We start from the raw sequence: 12,061 nt of genomic DNA, 5'->3' as shown, positions 1-12,061 counted from the left end.
GAAGCTCTTCAAGGGAACGTCTCGTGTAGTGTTTGAACAGAGCCTGGGGGGGGGGGAGGAAGGGGATTTTTAGCTTGGCCGAAGCCTCAGGATGCAAACATAATATAAAACGTTACAAATAATGGCAAGTGATAAAAGTACATATAATAAGAGATAAGCTGCAATAAACATTTTATGTAGATTTAATCAAAGCTTTGCTTTGTGGCACAAAGGCCCTTTCCTTTTGCTTTATAAACACTTTCTAAGAAAATCCTGTGACCTGTCTGCTGTACGTGTACAATCAGATACAATGTGTCCTTATCTTGGACATCAGGACAAAAATGGGACACTAAAAAGCACATTTATTTTTTCCTGCATGTGTGATTCCTAAATTAAAAAGAAAAAGCTTCCTCCTCTTGCCTTTTCACAAGTCTGCAGTCATTACGCTGCATCTAAACCAGATGGAAGAATATATTAAAAATTGTTTTTAAACCACAGATTGAGAAATGGTGCCAGGATTTTCAACCAAAAATGTGGCACTGATTCTAAAATCTGTTGACAATTTTAACAAGTTTTCTTTTGGCAAAAGAGCTCCATTAGTGTCTTTTCTTCTCTTCCAGGAAAATAAGGAAAACCTTTATCTGAGTGAAAATTTATTTAGATTCCAAACTGGATCAGAGAATATCAATGTAAATATATTAACTTTCTCCAGGAATTGGAGTTGGGAAATAAAAAGACTCATCCATAACATGAGAAAAACACAGTTAAAAATGAAGGCTATGACTGTCTTATGTCTATCTAGATCTTGGGTCCTGGCACAGATCAGTGTGTCCAAGATTTTAACTACAGCTGTTCCAGTCTAGTCTCTGAAAATCTGTTTAGGATTTAAATTTTGGTTATCTTTTTTTTCCAAATGAGCAAAATCAGCATCACACACACTTGAAATTAGATTATCTCTTACCTTGCATTGAGTGCTGAAGTGCACCATGAGGTAGCTTTCTGGTCATGCAGCTGGGTACAAAACCAGACATTCCAAACCTATCCTTGTAAAAGTAAATTCGCTTTAAATGCCCCTGAGAGAAATAGAAGAAACTCTGAATACCCCCAATAAAAACAAACACTTTTACATTTCCCTTTAAATTATTGTACGTGTTATAACTGGACAAAAAATTATTATTCCTGCCTCGCTATGTGCACTAGGGCACATATAGAACTTCCACCCACATCCATATTTTTTTTAATATATCTGCATAAAACCTCTATCCGCAAAATGGCTCTTCTCCCACAAGAACAAGCTTATGCCCAATTTTTCCTCCCTCCATGCTGCTTCCAGGGGTTCCAGGGAGCCTCTTTGAGGAGCAGCATTCCCCTGCTCACCTGTTGGCCATATGTGCGTTGTGCTCACCGTTGGACTGACTCAGTGTTCAGAGTTTCCAAATTCGGGCCTTATAAGGGCAGTGAGTTGCCTTAAACACCAGTGCACGGGGTTTTAAAGTGGCTGCTGTTGTATGTATTGCACCATGAAATATTACAGCAGATCACCTGGGTGCCAAGTGTTTCAGCAAGGCTTTAAATATCTTTAAGGGGATTTTTTAAAGGATGGCGGTTCTTTATTGAGGAAGCACCTGTGATCCACATTTTACTGATAGGATGCTGTTTGCAGAGAGTTTGGGCAATAAAATGCCTAACTTGATTCCTGCAAGCCTTAGTCATGTGCCATAACTCCTGTTCAGCCTTCCTTGGGGGCCATGTGGAAGAACATAGGTGATCCTTAAAGACAGATTGCAGGGTGTTGAATAACTGGTGTATCCAAACAGAAAACTACCCAGATAAATGAGGTGGGAGGAATGTGACAATTTTTGTGTAGTATCCTAGAATGCTGCTTTTAATGTTTTTAATAGATCTTTTCCACGAATGTGGTGCAATGGGCCAGACCCGTGGCTCTGTCCCTCCTTGGAGGGAAACTTGAGAGAGTCAGACATGAGGGTGCTCAGGGATAAATCACAGGGGAGGCTGCACTCTGAGCTAGTCCTCAGGGCTGGAGAAACCTTTCCAATTAATTCCCTGATACTAAACCTGGGCTATATGCTGGAGAGATCTAAATTTGGTGGCAGTCTGCTTTTCCTTGGATAGATACCCAGGCAGGAAGGTGTATCCAAGCTGGACTGGACAGTGGCACACAGCTGGAGCAGTGCATGTAGGTGGGTCTAGGTGTCCTTGCCTTTGGCACTCAGCAGTGCTCTCGTGTCTTCTGGAAGGTTATCAGCAGTCACACCTCTGTCTGTCTTTTTGGTTTCTTGAGACTTGTCTCCTACGCAATAATTTTTTTTCAAGTTGAATTAGTAAAATGGCTGGTTCTCAGCAGAGAGCTTTTCTGCGCACTGTGATTATTTACCAGTTGTGACAGCTTTGTAGTGTTTTGTCCTGGCTGGTAGTCTGAGCAGATGCATTGTGTTGACTTCCTGAATCCAATTTGTAACAATAATGTTTTTCTCTTACTGTGTTTCTGGAACCAATTTGACTACTTTCCCTTCCCCATCTCTTTCTACCAAGGCACCCCAGAGGGTGTCCTGCCCTGCACGCTACCAATTGTCTTCTGTTTGCCTACTTACGCTGCCTGAATTCCCATGTTTTGGGAATAGATTTGTGTGAGATGACTACAGGCACTAAAAAGTCATTTATGAGATAGACTAGTGAGAATCTTGGGCAGCTTTTCCACAGGAGACTCATGGTAAAAAAAACGAAAGCCCAAATGTAAAATTTCCTAAGCTGCTTGATTTATTTGATTCACTTCCTCTGTCTCTTCAGTTTCAAAGCCACTTGGGAAGATCATTTGCACAAACATTTAAATTCTCTTTAACTAAAGTCAACCAATATGGTTTTTTCAATGAGCTGGAGCTCATAAGAAAGATTCAAACATTAAATGTGTAAAGAAGGCAATTAGTGTTTGTACAATATATTGAAAACTAGCCTAAGGCACACTGGAAAAATACATGTTTTACACATGTGTATTTTTCATTCAATTCCATAGTTTATATTAGACCCTGACATAAATAATGTAGAGGCTACCAAATTAATTCAAACAGTGGAAGAGGTTGTGATTGTCTATAAAAAGAGGTTTTTTTAACTGTAACATAGTTGGTCTTACTCTGTATATTTAATCACTCAAAGGAAAAGCCTTTTCTCCTGCTGTAGTATGTCAAGGAGTATTATCTGCATGTAAACAGCAAAATGAGACCTCTCTTGTGTTGCAAAGGTTGAATTTCTGTGGTTTAAAAGTTGAGCATTTCTAAAAATGTACTAATGATGTCATCCTGATAAAAGGAGATACCCCTCTCACTTTGTCACGGAGTGATGCTTTCCATAGGTTTTAAAGCTGTCAGTGGAGTAGGAAAAAGCTGTCATAGGAATCAGTGGAAAAGTTTTATTTTAATAACTGTTGAGGAATCCAGTTACAGAGAGCAACTGTCATGTTATCTGCATTAAAGATTGTGCATCCATTATCCAGAGTGTTTTGACCACGGTTTGATAGGAATTCGGGTCAAGAGAAGGATCATTTTCTTAAATGGGGAGAAATAGGAGTTGATACAGCCATGGATATAGTACCAGTTAGAAACTTGGGAGTATTTTCTGAAAATACAAGTATAGCCATTGTCTATTAAGGAAAATACTATTTTTCTTACTGTACTAATTTAGGATTTGATTCTAATAGGACAGAGCACAAAGCAAAAGACATTCTGAGATTCCAGTGCTGTAATGTGCACAAATGTACTTTCTGCAGTTGATTATGTTAAAGTATTTGTTGTTTATATGAATTACTGTGGTGTATATAGAGCAGAACCTTTCAGGAAGACAAACTAAAACTTTTGTTTGTTTCTACAAGAGAATTCGCTGGATTGAAAGTCCATATGGGATCTTGGATGCAGGAGTACAACGACTTGCCTTAACATGTAGAAGAGAGCATATGGTTTTGGTAATAGGTTAATAAGAGCAATTAACCTTATAGTGCACTCATTTGCTGGTCTCAGTTGTTTATAAACTAGGTAATAAAAATATTTTAACATCCTATAGCTTTATGGGAGATTAGTGAAATCAGGCTGTGTTTTTGAACTTTAAATGCCAACACTACTCAGGTGATAGTGTAAGTGATAGAAACATAAAATTAGCAGGGAATAAAAGATTCAGAGTACTCTGTGGTGTGTCTAACCGAGGGATATTGCAAATGTCTAAATACATAGAATACTGTGGAGAAATACAAACGTGTTAAAGGTTTTCATTAGAAGAGGGCCTGTTTTCACAGGATGCAGTCACAGATCTGTCATTCAGCTTGTTCTTGTCACCTTGCAAAGACTATCATGTAAAGTGTTTCCAGGCTTAATTAACATAAAAAAAGAATTCTAAACTTACCTTCTTCTTCTTGAGGATGAACCTCATAACGGAAAAGGTTAAAAGAACAGGGAGCACTGTCACTGTCTTTGGGTTTTTGTTTGTTTTGAAGGACTTTTAGAAGTTCAGTGACTTCCTGCAGAAGTCCCAGTTTCTCAGTCAGGAGCTGCTGTGTTTGCCTGGCAAACAGAGAAAGTGGGAACAAATGAGCAGGTTGTTGTTTGCCCCACAAATTGCACCTGCAAGAAAAACCCTTTTTATTTCATCCTCTGTGGCCCCTCTCATTACAGGCGGTGTCATTTTGACAATGGTTTTTGTCCACGTGGGCACCTTGCTGTGAAGGCAAAGTGACACCAAGGGTTGAATGATCTTTCTTTTGCAAGTACTTTGGTTTCTAGGCTGTGGTGATGGGAGAAGGGATGGTTTCCCTGTAATAACAATTTTTTTTCCATTCTATAAATTTTGTCAGTCAGCTTTTTGGTCTCCTGCTTTTGTGCAATATTTGTTTTGGAAACTTCTACCTGTTTATCGACAGTGTTCCAAAAGATGCCTCTAAATCAGCTCATTTTTAGATTTTATTTGAGCATGTAAAAGATGATATATTGTGATTATTTGTCTGTCCTGGTTTACTGTTATTTGTCTGATTTTTACCTTATATGTTGGTTACAGACTATTGTATTAAGCTTAGTTGGTCCTAACCCTAATGAGCTGTTGCTGCTTTTTCTTTATCCTGAATTTGAACATCAAGACAGTATTTTTTTTCTTTGAGTTTTCTTCAGAGGGTTCCATGGAACCTTTCTGTACAAATTTGTGGTCTCATTTTTTTCTCTTTCATTGAATTGACTGAACAATGTATTAGCTGGTGCATTCAGCAAAGATGAGGACTCTTTTGCTTTATTAGACTTCACAGTGTTTAAACAATACTAATTCTCATACCCAGCTGGCTTTTCAATTGATTTCTGTGCTCTCTATTGCTGTGTAAAACAAGCTGGAACATTAATGGCATCTTGCATGCTACCCTCTGGAGACTTATTTTTCTTTAGAGAAAAATCAATTAAGTGTGAAAGTTTCTGGGTTTTCTCCTAGTATTTTTTATTCTTTCATTTTAAATTATATTTTTGTGTGCTGTCAGATTTTGTACATGTTAAGATGCTAATTTTCAAGCATGTAATTTTAAAAAGAAGTCTTCATTTTATGGTGGGATTTGCTGGTTTGCTCATTTGTTTATAGAAATAAATGTCTCTTTCTTCATCTAAAACAGAATATACCAGCTTGAAAAATATGTTCAAGATGTATGTAAATGTGCTATTTTAGCCCAGCTAAAATTTTACATATTTAAAATGTGTTTGCTAAACAGCCAAAGAACGTTTGCAGATGTTAGTAATTTGTTTTGCCCCCTTGCTTTGAACAGTATTGAAGTATTCCTTGTGAGAGAAACCATTTTTCTCTCCTGTAAACATAAATATTTAAGTCACACCTTTAGGCAAACCCAAGCCTTAAATATATGCTCCTCAAGAATGAATTGTCTGCTCTGGAACATCCATCTGTGATGGGCTCCAGCCATTGCTGAGGTGACCATTGGAGCACAAGTTTCTCCTTCCAGTCCTTCAGAGGCTGCTTAATTTTTTATAAATTTCAGTTCATTGTGAAATATCAACTTTCTAAAACCAAAATTTGATTCCTTGTCCACTCCACCTCCCCAAATAATCAGGTAGCCCTGCAACTGGGATAAGGATTTGGGGTGCTCAGTTCTTGTGGGTCAAATGAGGGCAGTGACCTCTCATAAAGGACTGGCCAAAGCTGGGGAGTGGGGCTTGGTATTTAACATCAAGGAATGAGTGCTTTCTGAGGAAAACATAACATTCTTGGCTATGATATCTTCCTAAACCTTTCACTATTTGCACAGAAGCCAGGTGGCCTTGTACAAAATGTGTGCCAGTATCTGTGCCACAAAACTCCATGTGGTGCATACCAAGTCACTTGGAAGCGTTGTAGGGAATATTTTCTGAATAAAGGATGTTTTGCTATCACAATATTTCATTCGAGCAAAATTTTTTCCTTTTCTAATTTTCTGCAGCTGGTCTGAAAATCCAGGAGAATGGAAGTTTCAAAAGGCAAGACAAACGTGGCTTCTCCTGCACATGTATGATAAAGAGAAGGTTTGTATTAATGCTGCTTTTCCTCAGAACAAATATGATATAGTGATATACATTAGTTATAGCTATTCTTTGTTAACCAAAACTTGCTAGTACTAACCATGAACTTGTCTAATAATTTTTTAATAATTTATAAATTACTTTGTTTTTAACCAAGATGCTGAATCATTTTACTTGCTTGTCACTGATATTTTTACTTTGTTGGTGATCATTCTCCTGTGTATGCTAGATTTTTATATTTGATGTATGTCAAGCATAAATAGAGCAGATTCATGTTTTATTTAAACCTAGAATTTGCTGAGAATTTGAGTCATATTCTTTGTTTGAATTTCCTAATGTGGAACTCAATACTGTAAACCATGATTCTCATATTGCTTCAGATATCTCTGGCTCCATAGAAGATGTACAGTCTTATTGCCAAGATGTTAAAATAGCTTTCTCATTAAAATATAAGTGAAACCTGATGTTGATTGTGCAAAACATAAAGTATAACCAGAAGCCAGGATTGCATCCATACTGAAATCCATTCATTTCATAACTGAAAAAACAACATAAATTGAATTTCCAATAAGCCTGACCATCGTGGTATCGAGTGGGAGTTTCAGGTCATTTATTTTGTTGTGTAATAGAACAAACATCTGCCTATTTGCACAGTGCCTTATTTATTGATTCATTTCATTGACACTCAGTTAGGTTTTGCTGATGGTTTTGTGTGCTCTTGAACATTTATTCATACCGATCTTCCTGACCCAAATTACTCAGCAGCTCTTAAGCCAATCACCTGACATAGGGTGTTACCTTTCCGGTTAAAAATACTTTTAGAGACCCAGATAATTAAAAGCAGAGTTTCACGAAGGCAAAAATGTTCACAGGGTGTAAATACATTAAAAAAGATGAGTTGCAGAATACAAATTTGATGGTGGTCTCTAGGTTGTTTACTCTGTCTTCAGTTTTTAAGTTTCCCCTTTAAAAACCTTTATCAACCTTCCAAAATCAACATATGCTCTTCAAAGCTACCTAGAAATTGTTTGGCAGGCAGAACAATGTTTTTACTTTTTTACCTGTTTACCTTGGGGTTTGTGTTGAATTACACTGGGACATAATGAACCCTAAGTAGCGTTTGTTTTATGTATCAAAACACAGCTTAACCCCTTATTTCTCAACACTGAAATGAAACTTCCTTTTGCTTTTTAATCTGCTGAAAGTGCTGAGATTTATTTAAATTCACATATTTTGTGGCTTAATAATCAGAGAAGACTGAATATGAGCTTTAGAGAACGATGAACATCTGCATCCAGATTCAGTTAAGTTAGTAGAACTGTTCAAGTGCTTATAATTAAGCATATGATGAAGTCTCTTCCTTCATCAGGACCATAGGGAGGGCACACCCAGCTTCTTTTGAATATTTTTTATACCCAAATTCAACTTCCTGTCCATTGCAGAATAAAATCTGTTGGCAATCCAAGCATGACTAAAGTACAAAAAGAGACATAAGACGTAAGTTTCTTTCCTTCCTAAGCCACGTCTTTGATCTCATGGTGTCACTTGGATGCCTACTGAAAAGCCATGCAAAGCACTGAGTTGAGTTTCCTGCACTGCTATGCCTCTTTCTGTAAGAAATAATTTGAGATTTTCAAGTTGTTTGCTACATGAAGGTTTTTTTTAAGTCCCTTTAAAATCCACCTGGTGGTTGGCTGACAGCTCCCAAGGCTGTGTACCTATGGTGTGTATACTTCTCCAGGATCCTGTATAAAACAAACACTGGGCCATTTGTTGATATCTGTCATCTGGCACAGCATTTTTAGAAAGTCATAGATCAGCTGTATTCAGCTTTGGGGCTGCAAGGCCTGGAGCTGAAGCTTCCTTGGAAGGTAACCCAAAAGGCAGCGTGGTGGCAGTGAGCTGAGGTCCTCTGTGCTGGGATCTGTGTTTGCTTTGCAAAATACGTGGGGATCTGCAAGTCTCTGAGCCTGAAAACTTGTGAGTTGCATAGTGTAATTGTAAAGTGAGAACTGTTCTTTTCCTGCTGCTCTTTTGTAGGGTTTCCCTCCTTTTCCCGATGACAGGAATTATTTCACGTCGGGATATTTCCGTTTTAATCGGCTCCGGTTAGAACAGAGGCGAGATTAGTGTGAGAGAGAAATAGAAACAAAGAAAGGGTCAAAATGCTTTAACAAAAGAATAATAAAAAAATCCCATAAGCATCGCTTCCACTTCCAGAGCCGTGGTGGGAGATCTTGATCTCCAATTTCAAACGAGCCTAAAACTTAGAACTTAGAAGAAGGATTGCATTCCTTCTTGGAAAACCTCGCCAAGACCCCTGAAATCGCCGCTTTCGTAGTACTGTATTTGAAGAATTAAAATTTGGATTTCATTAAGTTTTTGCTGGCACTTTGTGTGTTCCAGTCCTTGCTATGGCTCTACTGTATAAGTCAGGAGGAAGCTTGACTTACCTTGCCTACAGGGTGCTACATTGTGAGCTCCTGCTGAAATAAACCTCAGAACTGTGTTAAAGAAAAATAATCAGCCACATGTCAGCCTGTACAGTTCGTATTTCTAAGTTTAGAGTAGGTTTTCAATTGTCCCTTCAAGCATTTTGCTTAAATGATATAATAATAGCTGTAGTTCCACAGGTATGTCTACAGCAAGAGTTGTAGATTACAGAGATAATTTAGCCAAGGTTTGAAACATGGAAATGTTGCTGAGCTTTAAAAGCTCAGTACTGAGTATCTGCATTAAAGGAGCACTGTCACACTGGAATTGTTTGCATCTGAATGGTTTGTCTGTTATTAGTACCAGCTTAGTGTGAGTAAAAACTTTCAAAAATATAGACATTTTTCATTATGTTTAAACATGTGTGATTTTTGTATTATAGCAACACTTCATATATCATCCATTTCAGTGTTAGTCACTGTAAAATTAATATTTTTTTGTAACTGTGTTGTTTCTTTAGCGCAAGAGTGTTTGTGTGAAGAATTAGAAGGTTTTCCATAGTGTATAAGTTATGAGGCTGAATGCAGACTTCAGTTTTGATTTATTGCTTTGTAATATGCCTGATTGATGAAGGCAGTGTTGGAATATTCTTTCTTCCTCTTCTTTTGGAGTGATAGAAGTTTTAGTGATCAAAGTTCTGCTGCCAAATGTCGATGGAGAAATAGGTTGTAAATTAAGTGTCTGTTGAAGCTCTGCCTTCTCTGAAATCTTGATACTTTGCAGAATTGAAACCGCCCTCGAATAATTAGTCTCCAATCCTTTAAATACTTACGTATGTGTTTGACTTGACTCATGTCAAGTTGTATGTGTAAAGTTAAACATGGAGAAAAATATTTGCAGGGTGAGGTAATTTTAACATCCCCTGATTCACAGCAAGAGATATTCTGTTATTGGCTGAAACCTGTTCCACAGATACACAACATGAAGTCAAGATATGCTTCAAGATAGGTCTGTCTGTTCACCTCTTATTTTGGTTTGAAATACTGAATAAATCATTCCAAAGTCTTTGCTAAATTATTGCCAAGATTAAGGTAATGATCATTTAAACTGTATGTTCTACCAGATAAGCTAAAATTTAATCTATGACTGGTTAATTAGAAAGGGAGGGAAACGGGGATAACACAACTGTAGATGACTAAAGTGCTTTTAATGTTGGACATGTTGGTTCAGCCTATCAGTTTTAGTCAGCGTGATTTTGAAATTATTTCCATATGTCTGAATTTCAATTTGTTTTTCAAATTAAGTTCTATTCCTTTGTATAAGCATTCTGTCAAAGTGCATGATGGTGGGTGGTATCTCAAGTCAGCAAACAAATAATTTTTGGGACGAGGGTAATTCCGGCAAAATTCTTTCCTCAGGCACATTCATGCAATTCTCACCAAATTTAGCAAGATTCACATATGTGTTTTCCAAAAGGAGGATTTGGCTGGTGTGTTTTGTTTTTTTTCTTGCACCAACCCTCACAGCCTTGAGCTCCCTGTCAGGGAGTGTTTGCATTTGCTGCTCAGCGTTTCCACATCTGCTTAGCATTTCCTCTCAGATGCTCTGCCCATCCGAGCACATGACAGTCATCTCACCACGGTCCATCCCTCCTGGCAGCTTGTACCTTTCAAACATTTCCACTTGGAGTTGGGCATTGGCAAACACCAAAGCCTGTGCCCATCTCCTGATTGTCTTTCAGGTGATGCTGTTACATGATTGCAAATGAGTATCGAGAGGGAAGAAAATAAATCAGATTTTTCCTTCCTTGTTTGTTTTTTTTTTTTCCTTTAAAGGTTCCAGACAAGTATTTCACCATTTTACTGGATTATCTGCAAGGCCTTCAGGGCGGGGCAAGAGACAAAACTGTGGAGAAAGCTGAAGCTTTTATGAAGGAATTTGATGGTTCTGATGGAGAAGACCCAAACGTGCTGGAGAAGTGTGAGCGCGTACGACAAGTTCTGCAGCTGCTGTCCTGAGAGTATTTTTGTGTCTTAATGGTTGTCTGGTGGAGAGGAGGAGAGGATGTCATATACAGAGGCTATAAATGAGTTGTAAAGACGTCATTTTCTAAAAAGAATCCTAATAATAAGTTTTGTACTCATAATTTTTTGCAATTGCAAATATTTATCATGTTTTGAGGCGATGAAATAAAAATAGCATATATGGTCCATAGACTTGTTATTGATCTTACTGCACATCTTTAACAAATAAACCTCTCTCCCTCATTAGTTTTTCTCCATCTGCCCCTGTAATTACTGTTAAATAAGAGGAACTTTACAGTCCTTAATAAGAAGAGCAAAGGAACCAACAAAAAGCCTGGAGGGTCTTTTACAATGGCAGCTTTTAAAATGAGTGTACAGTACAGTGCGTGCTCAGCCAGCTGTAATCTATCACTTTCAGCTTCAGAAGGATGTCACTTGGATTTGGGAAAGATCATTTTCAGTCTGTTGAACATGGATTGTATAACACAGTTGCTTATTAGTACTTCACACGGTGATCTGGAGATACCATCAGCTTTGTTAGTTTTCCTTTTATATTTTAAAGTTTTCAAACGCATTAGGGCAATTGTTTAGGTATTTGGATAATGCACAGATGGGAACAGATCAAATCCTTGCTTATATGTGGTGAAATCATCGGATTGTACCTAAACTTACCCTACAATGAGAAGTGCTGTGCTGTATCTGGCCTGACAGTGTTACATTTTCATCTTTCTCTGGTAATTGGCATCCCCCAAAAGAGTTAATTCCTCTTCGTTCATTTTGGTGTAGGACATTTGTCTCCTATGAACATGCTGAAAATGAGGCTTTCAAGTGAAAACCAAGGACATTAATTACTCAGAAGTTGGATGATTGGCTTATTTAATAACACTGGTATTCAGACAGAGTTCTTGACCTGATTCTTTAATGTTTCTGCAAACATTGTTCATACTTTACTAATAACAACTATATGAAATGTGTAGTGTTTTAGAAGAGTGGCTGTCTTTGGGAATTACAGCTTTAATTTGGATGGGTGAAGGAGGGGAGGATCTACAGATATTCAGGCCTGATTTTTCAATAAGAAGCATT

At 37.7% G+C, this 12,061-nt stretch overlaps 1 protein-coding gene across 1 annotated transcript in view; it reads left to right on the top strand.

Annotated features, from left to right (window-relative positions):
- The window catches only part of C16H7orf50 (chromosome 16 C7orf50 homolog), a 31,089-nt gene extending 19,785 nt beyond the window's left edge, over positions 1 to 11,304 (top strand). The window contains exons 5-6 of the mRNA XM_032704326.1: positions 6,443 to 6,524; positions 10,790 to 11,304. Of these exons, the coding sequence (XP_032560217.1) occupies positions 6,443 to 6,524; positions 10,790 to 10,972 (265 nt within the window). The 3' untranslated portion in view covers positions 10,973 to 11,304. The remainder of the gene's footprint in view (positions 1 to 6,442; positions 6,525 to 10,789) is intronic.
- The last annotated feature ends 757 nt before the right edge of the window (positions 11,305 to 12,061 follow it).

This window comes from Chiroxiphia lanceolata, chromosome 16, assembly GCF_009829145.1.
Source record: "Chiroxiphia lanceolata isolate bChiLan1 chromosome 16, bChiLan1.pri, whole genome shotgun sequence".
Taxonomy (NCBI): domain Eukaryota; kingdom Metazoa; phylum Chordata; class Aves; order Passeriformes; family Pipridae; genus Chiroxiphia; species Chiroxiphia lanceolata.
Note: the sequence above shows the minus strand (reverse complement) of the source record. Positions and strands in the feature narration are given on the sequence as shown.